At 36.1% G+C, this 16,695-nt stretch overlaps 2 protein-coding genes across 3 annotated transcripts; one reads left to right on the forward strand and one right to left on the reverse strand.

Moving 5' to 3' along the window:
- Positions 1–1,259: 1,259 nt before the first annotated feature.
- Positions 1,260–7,668, reverse strand: LOC141844557 (uncharacterized). Its single transcript, XM_074732595.1, has 7 exons — positions 7,575–7,668; positions 7,177–7,490; positions 6,998–7,038; positions 3,051–3,214; positions 2,855–2,957; positions 2,615–2,784; positions 1,260–1,840 (listed from the first exon to the last, which is right to left on the reverse strand). Exons 2-7 carry the CDS (start codon positions 7,458–7,460, stop codon positions 1,460–1,462), a joined length of 1,143 nt encoding a protein of 380 aa, XP_074588696.1. The 5' UTR covers positions 7,461–7,490; positions 7,575–7,668; the 3' UTR covers positions 1,260–1,459.
- Positions 7,669–9,172: 1,504 nt separating this feature from the next.
- LOC141844200 (uncharacterized) lies at positions 9,173–16,526 on the forward strand. 2 transcript variants are annotated; one of them, XR_012603117.1, is made up of 7 exons: positions 9,173–9,750; positions 10,859–10,961; positions 11,050–11,115; positions 11,752–11,916; positions 12,108–12,204; positions 15,259–15,378; positions 16,146–16,526. XR_012603117.1 is itself a non-coding variant. In XM_074732231.1 (7 exons), exons 1-6 carry the CDS (start codon positions 9,210–9,212, stop codon positions 15,372–15,374), a joined length of 1,092 nt encoding a protein of 363 aa, XP_074588332.1. In that variant the 5' UTR covers positions 9,173–9,209; the 3' UTR covers positions 15,375–15,378; positions 16,146–16,526. The 2 variants fall into 2 exon arrangements, 1 of the variants encoding a protein (XP_074588332.1); XM_074732231.1 differs by having other exon boundaries at positions 15,255–15,378.
- Positions 16,527–16,695: the final 169 nt, after the last annotated feature.

The following is a 16,695-nucleotide window of genomic DNA, read 5'->3' on the forward strand; positions in this document are numbered from 1 at the left end:
TTATTTAAATTTAATCGGTTTTACCATGATAAAAAAAAATATCATGAAATTATTATTATTGCAGTGATTTCATGACTACCGTGCTTTTTTTTGGGTAGATTAACGATAAGAAAGAAAAAAAGAAATAAACAAAAATAAAAGTTATATCCTTCGAAAAGGAACCCTAGAAGCATGCATCTACCAACAAGAAGATCGAGATGCCTTGTGGGAGAGAATGAAAAACCTTCATCCGGTCTTATATTCGATATTCCAATCTTAGCCATAAAGTCAGCACAGAAATTTCAATCGTCTAGTTTTCGTTCAGCATGTGTGGAATATCATGCGTTTTGCATCAAATCTCAATAAAATCGAAATAATATCCTCTCTACAATAATCAATTATAATTTTTTCATTTACTGTCTCACATATGATCATGAAATTAACCATATGAAATCTCTGAAATAACAAATTCCAATTTTTATTGAAAAATATCATGTGCTCTAAATATTAAAATCAAACTTAAAATTTTCAAATCATGATTTACGATGACAAAAATCCACGACAACAATAATTGATATGTTACGCAACTCCGACGAGAAAAGAAAACCGATAGACTCATTCTAAATCGCGATATTTCTTCACAAAAATAGTATCAATAAATAACTTAAGTCAAAAGCTTTCTAAATATATGAACAATATCAATTTTCCATTGACAAACATTGATAAATTGACCAATTAAAATGAAAGAAAATTTGAAACTATTTTAGAGAAGAAAAAAAAATGAGTATGAATGAGAAAATATATATTATATTATTATTTTTTAAATCTCATGGAGGGCTACGTGAGTTCTTATTATCATTCTAGTCTCATTATTCTATTTATCGTTACCTTCAAGATGATTTCATCCTCATTCTCATCTTCAACCTCAGCATTCTTGACGAGGACAGGCGAGCCTGAATGCTGCTTTCATAGCTAACCATTAGCTTCGGCGCCACTCAGCACCGAGCGAGGTCATCAGGTTCCGCAATGACAGCCAAAGTTGTATCTGTAAAGATGGTCATTCAACTGATCAAAGTCATCTGTAGTTATAATGATTCAAACAGATAAGTGAATCTGAAGGAGAGAGCATACCTTTTCTAAACCTTTTTGACTGAAATGATCCAGATTTCTGAGTACAATGCAGGAGTGGCAATGAATCTTTCCTGTAACAAAGAGATTGTTCGAACTAACAAATTTGAGTCGATATATGATTAGCGAGCAATCAGTCGACCAGAAGTCAAGGACAAAGCTTAAGCGATTCGCCATGAATAAAATCTAAAATGTGTCATATGTATGTTTGCAAAAATGTAATAGACACTTTCTCTAGGGCAATTCTTGAGAACACGAGCTGTAAACAGTTTAGTTGGAGAGATCACCATCATGTAAGCCTGCGTCGGTGAATCGATCGAAGTTCTTTGATAGTTTGTTCCGTAACAATAACTCATTTGGTGTAGGGGTGGTACCTGCTCCCATAACCTCCTCGGCCATTGCCATAACCACCATACCACCCACCATATCCGCTCGGGCCACCGTACATATTCCCGCCGTTGAATCCCCCACCTCCATACATGTAGCCACCATAGTTAGCTCCATAGCTGGCACCATAATTCGGGACACCGCCGTAGCCGTAACCTCTCCCATAACCATAGCCTGCGCTTCCTCCACCATAATACATATCGTATCGACCACCACCACCACCACCATAGCCATAAGAGTTTGCTCGGTATCCACTGCCACTCCCGCTGTGAGCATCATAATTAGCCCTCTCGTTCTTTCTTTGATTGCCACCGGATCTCTTTGGTTCAGCCCTCTTGATTTCAACCTGCAGTCGAAAGAATTGTGTTCAAAATCCTTGAGCAGAAATAAGGAGAGTTTTTTGATACTTCATATTTTAGTTCAGTCTCCAATAAGCCTCACTATAACAAACTAGAAAAGTGAAAACAAATATCATTCGTCAACTTTTTTTACAAAAGATTGTTGGCCTTCATCGAAAATAAAAACAATAAACACAACAAATAATCAAAAGTCATAGATTATCCAATCTAGCACATGGTTTCTGCTAGACTTAAATTAAACTACTATCCTCATTAGACAGTTCGCATTTTGGCGATTGCAGATTTGGCTAAGATATTGTCATAGAACTGAAATGTAAACTTGTGCGACAAATCTATGATAGTGGTAACGAAAACTTTGTGTAGTTTTATCTCTTAAATATATAATTTTTTTAAAGATATTTTTAGTTTAAACTAAATTCTTGTATGTTAATGCTGTTTGATTAAAATTATCTACCAAAACCCTGATCATAATGTTGGCAATTATTTGATCTCAACTTTCTTTTCTCTCTCCTGTTCTATTACTTCACATTTCTTTTGATCATCTTTGCATTCAAACATGTCATTCCAAAAAAAAGATAAGTAATTAAATCCAATCTAATGGCACATATGCAAGATTTCATGTTTTAAAATAATATACTTGTAAAATTGAGATTTGGTGTGACAAACATGAACAAAATAATATATCCGTAAGAATATATGTGCAATTTTGCCTAACCAAACTATTCAAGAACTAGAGAAGGAAATAACAATTGGAAACTTACTTGCTTTCCGTCAAAATCATGCATCTTGCCCTTGGAAATAATTTTATCAACAGATTCCTCATCTTTGAAGGTGACAAAACCAAAACCTCTTGATCGGCCAGTAGTATGGTCAAACATTATTTGGTGCTCAACTACTTCACCGTAGGAGGAGAAGTGCTCCTTAAGCTCATCTGAAATTTGTTTTATTGTATTAATAGTTCCCGAGATGGTCTACATTTCATAACAAATAAACCCTCTGACCTTCAGTTAGAGATGTGGGTATCCCTCCCACAAAGATTTTCTTCGTCTTGATTCCTGCTTTGGAAGGCATTTCTTCCCTTGGAACTGTTCTTTTAACTTCCACCTGAGCAAATAATTGATTGCAAAATCCATCAGTGAAGATCATTAACACAGTGACTGCTTGAAAAGAAATTTGCAAATATTCACAAGAACCCACAGTTCTCCCATCTATGACATGCTCATCTTCCAAAACCTTGTCTATAATAGATGGATCAGCAAATGTGACAAACCCAAAACCTCTTGGCATAAGGGTGTTCTTATCCTTCATTATGACCGAATCAGTGATCTCCCCATACTTTCTGAAATGCCTACTGAATGTTTCTGCACCAGTCAACAGGATAAAAGGGGCTGGCAGTTAACTCAATATATGAACCAGGAAAGTAAAACAGAGTGCAAAATGAAAAATTCAATAAGCTTCTAAATATGATCAGGGTCAACCAAGATTGCCTTCTTGGGATCCAAAATCATCAGTTCTCCATATAGCTATTACTGTTAAAATACCAAAGACAACAACCATAATTTGTTAAACCTAGAGCTCTATCCTAGTTAAATTAATTCACACACTTCCAATTCTCTTGGCTTCCAAAGGTAATAATATAAAAATTGATAATTTCTTCACTGATTAGGATAAACATGAAATATGGTGTGATGTATCTACCTGTGGATACCCATTGTTTGTTTTTTTAATATGATAAAAAAATTATGCATGATGATTAGAAGAGCACATCCTTTTGTTGAAAATGGAGTTAAGCCATCTTAAGCTGTTCCAAAATTAGACTGACCCTAAAACTTTTAAAGAAAGAGTAGTTTCTTTGTTCCTAAATTTCAATTTGACAAGAATTGAAAATTTCTCTGAAGGTTTATGTCCCTAACTTATTTGAAGCAAATGTTATTACTCGCTATTTCCATTCTTCAATCAAGCCCATACTTGAAGTTTTTCATAATGGAGTCTCAGATGAAATTTGCTGTAGTCTCTCTTATGCGGGATCTTCGATACACCATCATCTTATTCTTGGTTCTATACTCCTAAAGACAAAGACATCGTATGAATCCCAAAACAGTGAACAATTACAACGAAAAATTGATGAACTTTCAAAAGAATAAATCAAACTGAGAAAACATGAGTCTTTATAGCATTATCACACTTCTTTTAAAGAAAGATGGTTCCTTCCAAATGTATGTGGATTGTGAATAGTAGAGTAGTGAAAGAGTATCACTATAAATACTGCTTATTTCACACCGCCTTCCTCACTCGATCAACTTCATAGTGCTTCCATATTTTTTTTTCTAGATTTGATTTTAGGGACAATGAGGAACAGAAAACAACTTCCAAAACAAGAGATGGATTGTCTAAATAGACAGCAATGCCTTTGGTTTCTAATGCTTTTAGTACTTTTCTGAGACTGATGAAGCATCTTTTTCAATCTCATTAGCAAATTTAGAATTATTTGCTTTTATGACATTCTTGTCTACGACAAAGATAAAGAGGAGAAAGCCTCCTGCAGATAGGCCATTCAATGTTTGTTAAAGACTTGGAGAAAGCCATTAAAAGATCGAACTGAGAATATGATGTTCCATACCTTTAATGTTTTTGAGCTTATGCTAGTGTGAAGAAGATGATGAGAATCAAGATGTAACCTTGAGGTTGAGTTCTTTTCAATTGAGGAAGAATGATGCTGAAGCTACCAACGCAGTCTCAACCCTTTGGATCACTAAACTCTGATATATTAGACTACAAGGAACAACCACAAACTAGGGCGACTAATTTAGACAACACCGTCAAGCTACTTTCTGAGAAGTTGAGCATTGAAAAGAGTTTCTTTTGAGAATATGTTACATGCAAGCATACTTTTGGCACTTAAGAAATTTTATATTGTAGTGAGAAGGATACATGATGTGCATGGGCAAGCCTCGGTGTAAAGGATCTTTTGTATCAAATCAATGAATGAAGCTTGCACACTCTTTTGAATATGAGTTTTTTTCATGTCTATTGAGTAAGTTGGACTTATTCTCTTCCTTGAACATTAGGTTGGGTTTCTTCTTTCCCTTAAATATTGATACCTTCAAAGTTACCACTTTGTCTCTTCTTGGTGATTCCTTCTAAAAAGAAAATTTTCCCTTCGTGACTTTGGGATACCTAATACAGTGTGGACCACTAGCTTGAATACTTGAGTGTAAATCCAACATTCTAATTTTTCAAGAAGAAATTGTCGTGCAAATTTTGTAGTATACAATAATCAAGTCTTATCCCACTAAGTGGGGTCAGCTATATAGATCCTCCTATGCCATTAGACTTTATCCCCTATTATATCATCTTCTATAATTAAATAATATTGTAGTATAAGCTAATTTAATTCCAACAGGAAGATATTAAGCAGTTTAAATATATTTTGAAGTTTCAGAATGAACAATATTAACAAATGATCAGTTCAATGCTTGGTTAACATCTAAACCATGTTTCTCAACCTTTTGTCATATAGTGGTTGGGTTACACTCAAGTACATAGTTTAATACTGTTCAGATGTCCAATATGCAGCTGGCATATATGATTCTCGTATTCATTTAATTTCCAAATTTTGCATCCATGCCCCTCTACAATCAACTATTTTTCTAGACTAGCAATTTATACTAATCTTCAGAGTTTGAATAGTGAACAAAATATCTTATGGCCTAGGGAGCTGTGTGATGTTACTGCAACAGAAAGTTTGGAATCCAAGTACTATGAAACAATGAATTGTAATGTCTAGAGAAAGTAATATCCTTAGATATTTAAGTTTCACTGTGATGTTTCAATGTTTCATCATTAATTTAAAATTAATTGTGATTTACATATAAATGAGGCTTGAGTTGCTCCTCCAGGAATGTGGGGTCATGATGACATAGAGCAACTTTTGCTTTCAGCAATGCTTCTTACACAATATAAAAAAATGTTTACTTAAATATAAACCCACACGACTTTCAAACTATCATTATTTTATATATTAATGAAGCTTGACAAAATCAGGTAATGTTGCATAATTGACTAATAATTACAAAGTGTGAATTACCGACAAGACATTACATAAATATATCATTCTTAAGATCTCCCAAGTAACAAGTAATCAGTCTTCAAGCATCATGACATGACTTGCATATGCAATAATAATCCCTTTTTATTTTATAACCATCTATGGACAAAAGACCTAGGCCCTAAATAACTTATTTACACCATATGGGTAAAAAAGGAAAGAACTAACTGTTTTCAGCTACAGGCTGAGTCATTCGTCTTGATTCAGATAATTTTTCTTTGGTAATTTATATATCAGTAAAATGTGACCAGTCAATCAATAACATAAATCAGTGGAACACAACACTTCATCAAATTAAGTCAAACCTCAAGGTATTAAGACAATTTTGCAACCAGAAGATCAACATCATGACTCATCAATATCCTATTTAACAAGACTCAAGAACCTGATGAAAATTATCTACCAGACTAGCGGACTGCTATAGATCCCTGGTCAATCATGCTTCCATGACACTAATAATCTAAACATTTGTAGTTAGTAACAAAAAATTATAATCAATCTTGATTGGGAAATCACAAAATTTGTAAATCCTTGTATTTACAATTAGATTGAATGAGAGCAGGCTGTTTAAGAAGATTCAATAAGCAATTGCCATTGGCAGTTTGCATGTGGCTTTGAGAATATGTATCATTGTTGGCCACGGTAAGATCAATTTACATTTTGCACAATATCTATAGAAGATATTGCATGACAAAATGAATAGTTTCGCAAAAAAAGATTAACCATGAATACAATGGAAATGCACAAAACCAACCTGATAGAAATGAAATCATTACTTTACACTGCATCATTCACATATCCAGTTTTTATGACATTTGATAATATAACAATTAACAAAGAATTTTAATTTAATTCTGAAGTTCTAGTTTTATAATCTAAAAGAAACAGAAATTTCAAAATGAACCCCACCGATTACTATCATCATTCAAACAAATTAATTCCCCAAAATTAACAAAACTAAATATCAAAACAAATGCAAGTAGCACCAATTAAGCAAAGAATTTGCTTGTAATAATCAAACTAGGAAAGGACATACCTTCCGCAGTGTCCCAAGCAACACCACCGACAAAGATTTTTCTACCACAATCAGAAAAGGAAAAGGATAAAGTTAATTTCTGTGTTCTATATCAACAAAAAGTCTTCTTGGCAACATCAACACATGCTCGTCCAGGTTGATTTAAAAAGCGTATCAAAACTCAGTATCAAATCACTAACCCTGCTGAAGAGGTAGCAGCATCAGCTTGCTTCATTTCCTCTTCGCCGTTATCCACAATTTCCGACCTCTTATGCGGTGAGTCTCCTCTTCTATCTCCATTTCCAACACCTTCTCCTTCCCCCGCACTACGATCGAGGCCTCCGCCTCCCATTTCTTCTTCTTCTTCCTCCACTTCTTCTTCTTCTTCTTCATATTCCTCGACCTCTTCCTCAATCTCCTCGACATCGTACTCGCACTCGAACTCGCCCTCAACCATCTTCTGGTTCCCCTCGGCGAGCTCCATCACCGTACGCTGCTCCCTCGACCTATGCACCTGCAAAGAGTCGATCTTTACGAACCACAGCACTTGGCCACTGATCTACGGCTCGAGGAAAGAGATCAAAACCCTAGTTAGTACCTAGAAGTCGAGGATCCGAGTCGAAAAAGGCTAAGATCAAACACTCCGATCGAAACGAAGTTGAAGAAACCCTAGCGAGCTCAAGCTCGGCCGCCGCCCGCCACCTAGAAGAACATCGGTACGTTATGCCGCTGGAGTATACTTAACCCTAGTCGGTTCGAGGCATCCGACCGCCTCCACCACGGCTCAGTCGAACCAGGCCGGTTCAGTGAACCGGGACATTTACTTTATTACTCTGACCACGTCAGCAAACGTACGACCTGCATTTTCAATGGTTACCAAATCGGGCCCCGCGACACAATCTCCAATAAGCGAGAGTGTACAACGTAGACGGGTCTCGTCCACGGTCGGTGCTTCTGATATGCATAATCTGGCATAGTGATCCCAGTGACTTTCAGTACACGATTCACCAAAAAGTACGTGTTAAGTGTGGGACCCGGATGATTGACCAGTAATAAGATCGATTTATGGGATTGGTGGCTTGGTTGAGATAGTGGATCGAGGCATCCGACCGCCTCCACCACGGCTCAGTCGAACCGGACCGGTTCAGTGAACCGGGACGTTTACTTGATTACTCTGACCACGTCAGCAACTACTACCTGCATTTTCAATGGTTACCAAACCGGGCCCCGCGACACAACCTCTAATAAACGAGAGTGTACATCGGAGACGGGTCTCATCCACAATTGGTGCTTCTGATATGCATAATCTGGCATACTGATCCCAGTGACTTTCAGTACATGATTCACCAAAAGTGCGTGTTAAGGGTGGAACCCAGATGATTGACCAGTAATAAGATCGATTTATGGGATTGGTGGCTTGGTTGAGATAGGGGATCGAGGCATCCGACCGCCTCCACCACGGCTCAGTCGAACCGGAACGGTTCACTGAACCGGGAGGTTTACTTGATTACTCTAACCACGTCAGCAACAGTACTACCTGCATTTTTAATGGTTACCAAACCGGGCCCCGCGATACAATCTCCAATAAGCGAGAGTGTACAACGTAGACGGGTCTCGTCCACGATCGGTGCTTCTGATATGCATAATCTGGCATAGTGATCCCAGTGACTTCCAGAACACGATTCACCAAAAAGTGCGTGTTAAGGGTGGGACCCGGATAATTGACCAGTAATAAGATCGATTTATGGGATTGGTGGCTTGGTTGAGATAGGGGATCGAGGCATCCGACCGCCTCCACCACGGCTCAGTCAAACCAGACCGGTTCAATGAACCGGTACATTTACTTCGATTACTCTGACACGTCAGCAACCGTACTACCTGCATTTCAATGGTTACCAAACCGGGCCCCGCGATACAACCTCCAATAAGCGAGAGTGTACAACGGAGTCGGGTCTCGTCCACGATCGGTGCTTCTGATGCATAATCTGGCATAGTGATCCCAGTGACTTCCAGTACACGATTCACCAAAAAGTGCGCTAGCAAGAGTGGGTCCCGGATAATTGACCAGTAATAATATCGATTTATGGGATTGGCAGGCTTGATTGAGATAGGGGATCCGTCCAGGGTCGGCGCTCTTAGCGTGATATATTATCCCAGTTTAAAAAAAGGGGCAAAGGCGAGAGAGAGGAGGAAGAAGACGAGACGAGAAGGGAAGGGAAAGAGCGAGGCGGAGATGGTGAGATCGCCCGTGTTGATCTACTTGGGCGTGGTGGTCTTCGTCCTCCTCCTCCTCTCGTTCGCTCCGAGCCGCCCCAACCGCCTCCACCGCCGCCTCAAGCTCCGCTCGGCCGCCCATCTCTCCGCGCCGCCGGGCCTAGATCGCCGCAGCATTCCCTTCGATCCCATCATCGCCGACATCGAGCGCATCCGCGAGGATAGGGAGTGGGAAAGGAGCCACTACTTTCCGGAGGGCCACGCCCCCGCCATGGAGTCCCAGCCCGAGTGGGAGGACTTCATGAATGCCGAGGATTACATCAACGACGAGGAGCGTTTCAATGTCACCCATCGCATCGTGGAGCTGTTCCCCAGGATTGACGTCCGCCGTGCTGACGGATTCGTCACCGCCGAGGAGCTCACGGAGTGGAATCTCAGACAAGTGGAGCAGGAGGTACTGCACAGGACGCAGCGGGACATGGAGCTCCATGACAAGAATCATGATGGTTCAATCTCTTTCACTGAGTATGAGCCACCCAGCTGGGCCTATAGATTGTATGGTCGGTAAAAAAAAAAGCTCCCTCCTTGCTGTCATACACTGTTCTAATTTCAAGAAGTCCTTATTTTTCTACTACTTTCCTATGAGTTATAAGTTCTGATCTGCAGAAATCTCCGACCTTTCCCCTTTTTTTTTTACTTTTTCCCTTCACAAAATATATTGAATCTGTAGTGTTAGTAGTGAAGATCGGGCCCTGATGACCATTAGTGGGTTCATATCTACGAAAAGATCAGCATTTTTGCTATTAAATCTTTGATAATTGGATCTGATAGAGGAACGTTGCTTCCTTGCTTATGTGTTATTCCAGTCTAAGTAGCTGTAAAAATATCTTCACCATAATATAGAGAATATTTCGATGGCCCAAAAACATAAAAAAGAAAACTGGAGGAAAACAACCAAACAAGATAGTAATTTCCTGAGAGAAAGAGGAATTTTACTAAGAAAATATGAATTTGAGTACTTGATCGCTTGATATGCTTAGAGACCATCCTCTTATGTACAACTCAAAAGAACAATCTAGACTTGGAAAAATATAAGTGATGCGGTCAACCATTGAAACTATAAGAATATGAAAAGACTAAAAAAATTATTTAATTCTAATGTAGTTCCATGTAGTCAACTTGAGTTTCCAACAAGTTGTAAGTCCAAAAGATGTAGTTTGAAACTTTAGTTTTCAACAAGTTGTAATTCCGAAAAATCAAGTTTAATTTCCAACGGTAGCATACTAGGATTAAATTATGAGGTTGTAATTTTATATCAGAAGTTTCTGATTTGCTGATGTAAAACTGTTTTAAGCAGAAAATAGCATTAGACCTTGATTAAATTCAAGTTTAACATAACAATCAAGATTTAGGAGGAACGTGGAGTGTTTAAAAACAAAGATCAATTCTTGTATTGGTGGAGTGGATATGTTACAGCTGCTAAAATTGTTATGTTATTTAATCAAGCTATTGTAGTCTTTGATCAGACACTTTCGGCATCAAGTTATCCATTCTATAATTTCGGACTGGTAGAAGTTTTGATAATGCAAATACATAAAATTTTTGATATTGTAACTCTAACATGAATCAAGTAGCTTACTTATCCATTTTCTCCCAACATATTAACAGATGACAATTCTACTGACAATAAAGTGGGTTGGTGGAAAGAGGAACACTTCAATGCTTCAGATTGGAATGGTGATGGCCTTCTTAATCTAACAGAGTTTAATGAGTATGTCTTTGCTTATCTCATCATTCTCATGCTGATTGGAAATGGTGTACCTTTTCTGATTGATACTTTTTCAATTTTTTGTATGCAGTTTCCTTCATCCAGCAGATGCTAGCAATCCCAAGTTGATCAGATGGTTAGCTAAGGAAGAAATTAGGTAACTATACTAAATTCACTAATTAAGTATTACTTTGTTTATTTACCACTTGCACTAGTCTTAGTTTACATGCAGATTTTATTGTGGTGTGTAATGGAACTAAAATGTGTGATTATGACTAGGTTTTGAATTTTAAATTAATTGTGTAAAACTATACATTGGTTATCTGCTGGACTAATTATGATATCCGCTTCTCACTTCTGTATTGAAATTTTTTCATTTTGCTGATCTTAGATATTCTGCAAAAAAATTCCAATTTCCTAATCCTCAGCTATTTTATATGCAGCCCATAGAACTGATATCTCTCTAGATCTCATCAGTCCCAATTAATTTCTAGCAGTTTAAAAATTCAGGAATCACGTATGCCCAGTCCTGGATAACCTTGTGGCCTCAGTTAACTGATGCACTTCTAATTGATCTTAATCTTGAGGATTCACACGCTTATCATCAGATTTATGATGAATTCTAACACATCTACTCAGATACTAAATCTAAATGTGCTTTTATGATCTATGAATAGCAAAAATTGCTTGTTTGTTGTAAATAAAAACCTTATTTTCTCTTGTGCTATTTAATTTCTAGATCTCATTTATTTATTTATTTTGTGGCTAAGATGCTCTAAATTTTTTATTTCAGGGAAAGAGATAAAGATAAAGATGGGAAACTTAATTTTCAAGAGTATTTTAATGGCTTATTCAACCTAATAAGGAGAAATGATGATCATAATTCCACAGTTAAATCTGAGACCTCAGAGATGCCAGCTAAAAATTTATTCTCAGAGCTTGACCATGACAATGATGGGTATGTCTGAGGGTTCATTTATGCTATTATGATAGCAGCCTTTCTGGTTATGCTCATTGGGATTTATTTATGTTTTGAGTATAGATGGTCTAAAATCAAGTATTCTGGTTATTTGCATTGCAATATATTCATATTCATTCTATTACAAATACAGATGGATATCATTTCAAATTTTCTGGCTTCCTTGACAGTTTCTTGTCTGAAGATGAGCTTATACCTGTTATTGGTGATATACATCCATCAGAACGTTATTATGCAAAGCAACAAGCTGATTATGCTATTACTGAGGTACTTTTTTGGGTTCACCGAATATTTATCTTCATTCTTTATCAAATACAGATTATGGTAGACTAGATTATTGGAATCTTGGCAAATCGATTATTATGTTCTATTGCATTAATTTAGCACAAGCTACATTCCTCTGACTTTCACTGAGTATCTGAATTGTGCATGGAAAATACCTGGCACTTCATTTTCTAGAAAACATTTCATGTGGTTGATGGGGGTGCTAGTTTCCAACTGGGAAATGTCAGTGTCTTCAGTAACTGGCATGGATGCGAGAATGATAAATAGAGAGGAATATCATAAAATATGACCTAGAGGAACAGAAATAGTAAAATTTGCTTTCTGCTAGCTGTTCCAGTTATGGAAGTACTTAAAGGATTCTAGTAAAATAATTTCTAAAAAGGAGAATGTATTGTTAAGATGTGTTATATCAGTTATCAATATGCATACCTTGTTCATATTTCATCTAGCAACATGGCATGCATTTATAGTGTAGTATAGTATTGAATATTTTTAAATCTTGGATATATATGGGTGTTTCCCATATTGCAATTGAATAGGGACTAAATGTTGGTTTTATTTAAATAATAAATTGGAGCTTCTCGGCTGATGTTATCAACTATTGAAATACTTGCAGTTCAATACTTGTGAGTGTTGAATGAATTCAATAATAGGGCATGCATCTTTTAAGGTATTGACAGATATTGGTAGCTTTGAAAATCCTGTAATTGAGTCGATCTCTACAGCCAATCACACCAGTTTTTTCAGATCTTCCTGCGCAATTTACGACTATCCTCGGATAGTCAGTCGGTCCAGGCGGTCGGATATGGTGTCTTGATTTAGTTTTTTCATTTGGGAACGAATAGTTGTACTTTCACTCTTTTGGTGTTGGTCTCAGAAGGCTTCTATGATGCTAAGCTCAGCTCATTAACATTTATTAGAACCTGTATACAATCTATAATTAAGCTTATTTATTAACTTGTCTAAACTTTGATTATAGTCTTATTTCTTTAATTATATATATATATATATATATATATATATATAATGTATATCTTGTCAATTATATTATATTATTATGATATATTAAAAATGAGAAAATAATAAATTTCATTCATGGGATCATTATTTTAACTAGATTTTGAAGTACAATAAACAAACTTGAAGAATAATTATTCACCAGTTAATTTTTTAATTAAAATTAAATTTGTGATTAATTTTTTAAATATTCATCAGTTAATAAACAATCCAATAAGTGAATTATCATGAGCAACACTCAACATGTGAATAATTACGAAATTAAGTTTCAAGTAATCAAATTGTGTAATTATTCACCAGTTAATTTGTTTATTAAAATTAAATTTGCAATTAATTTTTTAAATATTCACTAGTTAATAAACAACCCAATAATGAATTATCATGAGCAACACTCGATGAATGAATAATTACAAAATTAAATTTCAAGCAATCAAGTGCTGCAAGTAAAATTTGCACCATGAATTTTAATGGAGACCATGATATACTGTCTAACTAAAGTAGTCTCAAGTAAAATATCACATAAAAGCTCAATCATTCAAGAAGGTTGACAAATGCAAAATAAATGCATATCAATATCATGATTATGTTTCTGTTTCCCGTTAAATAGTCTAATGACATTTCTCAAACCTACATTTAGAGTGTAATTAGAGATCCTGGTAATACTTATATTCTGTGCCATGTATCAGTTTGTTAGCTTCAATCATGAATCTAGATGAATAATTCAATAAAGAAAGTGAAACAGAATAATCATCATTTGATGCATGTCTTTGAATTGAGTAGCTAAGATATAAGAATTTTTGCTTCTCTTTGCAAGAAAAGAGTTGGATAATCTGTCATTGGTAGTGATTGATGTTGGAGAAACTTTCATAATAAATAAAATAATTTGTAAAGACAAGCACATTTTACGGTTCATCGACCCATTAGTTGATTGATCAATCAAGGTGCAACAATGAAAAATCATCAGTTTTTTTGCGAAAATGAGGCACAGAGCTCATCAGCAATGACTGCTAAGTCTGCAAGCCAACAGCAGCTGTAGCTCCGGCATATTTGGTTTCGTGCATAAAGTATAGTGAGGAATGTTTTAGGAGGAAGAGAAAGTTTGATACTTCAACATAGATTGTGGATGGGGAAGTGACAATCTGGATGCATCAGAATACTTATTCCAGGAATAACTAACTGTTCCTATTCTATTCCTAGTTCTTAAGGAATAAGGATTCTAACAGAAAGGTATTCCTAATTCAAATCTGTTACCAAACACAGGAATATCTGTTAGAATTCATGGGGAAAAGAAAATCTAGTCCAGTGAATCAAACATGCAATAAGGATTTTAACCTATTGCTACACAAGGTTTTCTTGGGATGCAGGTTTGGTTGTGTAGAGTTCACCTATATCATAAGACTTGGTTAGCAATGATAAAAGAAGATAAAATTTATTTAAATATAGATGAGGATATAGTAAAGGATTGAGTTCCAATGGCGTACGAGCATCCATTCCGTTAGTAGTATAAAGGCTTCGTTGTTGTTGTTGTTATAGAGTTCAGATGTAACGACGTAGATATGTACTTACTTGACTAGGTTCATAGATTCTCTCTACTTCGGAGGTTTGTTTGTCCACTAAATTGTAAAATTTGGAGAAAATAATGTTCACAGCATCTTTACCTTCTCTCATGTTAACAATTTGAAAACTCAACAAATCTTTTGAGATTAATATGATTTTCAATTTCATCTCCTAGAGCGACAAGTTCGAGCTGATAAAAGTAAGTTGCGAATATATTCTCTCCAAGATGCTTTTAGTTGCTTAGCAAACCTATAGATTTCATACTGGCTTTAAAGCACATAATTGTTATTCCAAACATACTATTGATACATCATGCATTATCCATACACTTATTCTGTAATTTGTATCTGCACCATTAATATTTCGTGCTGGAATAAGATATTTCATTTTCTTCATTCTTCTATATATGATTTGAGAGGTAATTCATCTTTTCTGAGCCATTATCGGCTATCCTTCAGGCAGATACTGATAAAGATGGGCGTTTAAGTTTGAAAGAGATGATCGAAAACCCCTATGTATTCTACAGTTCTATTTTCGCAGACGACGATGATTATGGCTTTAATGATGAGTTCCGTTAACCAGGTACTTATTCTGTTTTAGCCTACACTCTTTGAAACAGATTCCTTTTTATTATGGATCCTTTTACAACAACAAACAATTTTTTATCCCTCCATCAATAATCTAAATGATCATGTAACTTGTATTATTATTAATCTTAATCAGAAAACAGAGATTCCACATGTAATGATCAACAGATCATGTTTCTGAAAATAGTTTTGAGCTTACTTATAGTTACTTGTCTTTCTATATCTTGTACATTTAGGTTAGATTTATTTGTTGATTTGAGTTGATAATTGAGAACATTCATGTGCAAATTTGTGACTCTTTTCTTCCCTTTCACATCTTTCCACCAAGCAAACTTAGCTTTAAAATCCTATGCCAATTACTTTTGTTCTTTAGACATATCTGCAAACTCAAGAAAGCTGTGCTGTCGAGCTTGATCTGCTTGATTTATTCAGTTAACCTCCTTTTTTTCTTATTTTTTTTAGAAAAATCCCAGTTTCTTGAGATACATACATTTGTGTTATATAAAGTTCAGACAAAATAATAATTCCTCCACCACTAGCATGGTTGAGTTGATTACTGCGAGGTAGACTTGTTGAAATGGACAAAGATTGAATCTCAGGAAAGTCGAGGCAATGCCCTCCTCCGTAGTAGTTAACTGCAATTTCTCAATTTACCTTCTCACAGATAGTCGTGGGACTGACCGTGTGAGGTCACTGAGGTTATGGATTTCAGTATGAATTCATAGGAAATTTTTGAAAGCTTGATATAGTATGAATTCACAGGAAGCTTTCCCTGGATGACAAGCCTACATTTGCCGGACCCAGAAGCTGTTGCATCTGATTCGCGAGTGGTTAGACATGAGCGATGCGATCGGACCCAGCTCAGTCCTAACTTTGCTCAGCTCCTCGACAGTTAGTAAGTTCTTTTTATTTGTTTGTTTGTTTGTTTGTTGGTTTGTTTGGTTCATACTCCCCTGGAAGCTTAGGTGTGGATTAGATCACCAGAGGATGATAGGCATTGGTATTTAGAAGCATAAGTTGATCATCATCAACTAGTTACAAATTTAGTAATGTGTTGCTTTAATGTTATCTTGTTGACTTTGAATTGCCATGTGTAAATTGACTTTTATATAGCTTTATTTAGTCAACGCATAATTTTTAAAAGACAGGAAAAACAAAATGTAGAAAAATATGTGAATGTTGTATGAAGAATCAATGATAATGTTCATCAGTTCTCATGGTCGGTTGGAAATATTGTTTGGGTTAGCCACATACATTAAAACCGGTTTGGACCGGTGGTCTGGACCGGCCGATTTGATGGGAAAAATCAAAC

Source organism: Curcuma longa, chromosome 13 (assembly GCF_044706935.1).
Source record: "Curcuma longa cultivar G26 ecotype Majalengka, Jawa Barat chromosome 13, ITB_CL_G26_1.1, whole genome shotgun sequence".
Taxonomy (NCBI): domain Eukaryota; kingdom Viridiplantae; phylum Streptophyta; class Magnoliopsida; order Zingiberales; family Zingiberaceae; genus Curcuma; species Curcuma longa.

Coding starts and splice junctions, on each gene's coding strand:
- LOC141844557 (XM_074732595.1), bottom strand. CDS start 7,460: ATGGAGCTCGCCGAGGGGAACCAGAAGATGGTTGAGGGCGAGTTCGAG. Junction 7,039..7,176: donor GCTGCTACCTCTTCAGCAGG/GTTAGTGATTTG, acceptor TGATTGTGGTAG/AAAAATCTTTGTCGGTGGTG. Junction 3,215..6,997: donor TGCTTGGGACACTGCGGAAG/GTATGTCCTTTC, acceptor TGACTGGTGCAG/AAACATTCAGTAGGCATTTC.
- LOC141844200 (XM_074732231.1), top strand. CDS start 9,210: ATGGTGAGATCGCCCGTGTTGATCTACTTGGGCGTGGTGGTCTTCGTC. Junction 11,116..11,751: donor TTAGCTAAGGAAGAAATTAG/GTAACTATACTA, acceptor TTTTTATTTCAG/GGAAAGAGATAAAGATAAAG. Junction 12,205..15,254: donor CTGATTATGCTATTACTGAG/GTACTTTTTTGG, acceptor GCTATCCTTCAG/GCAGATACTGATAAAGATGG.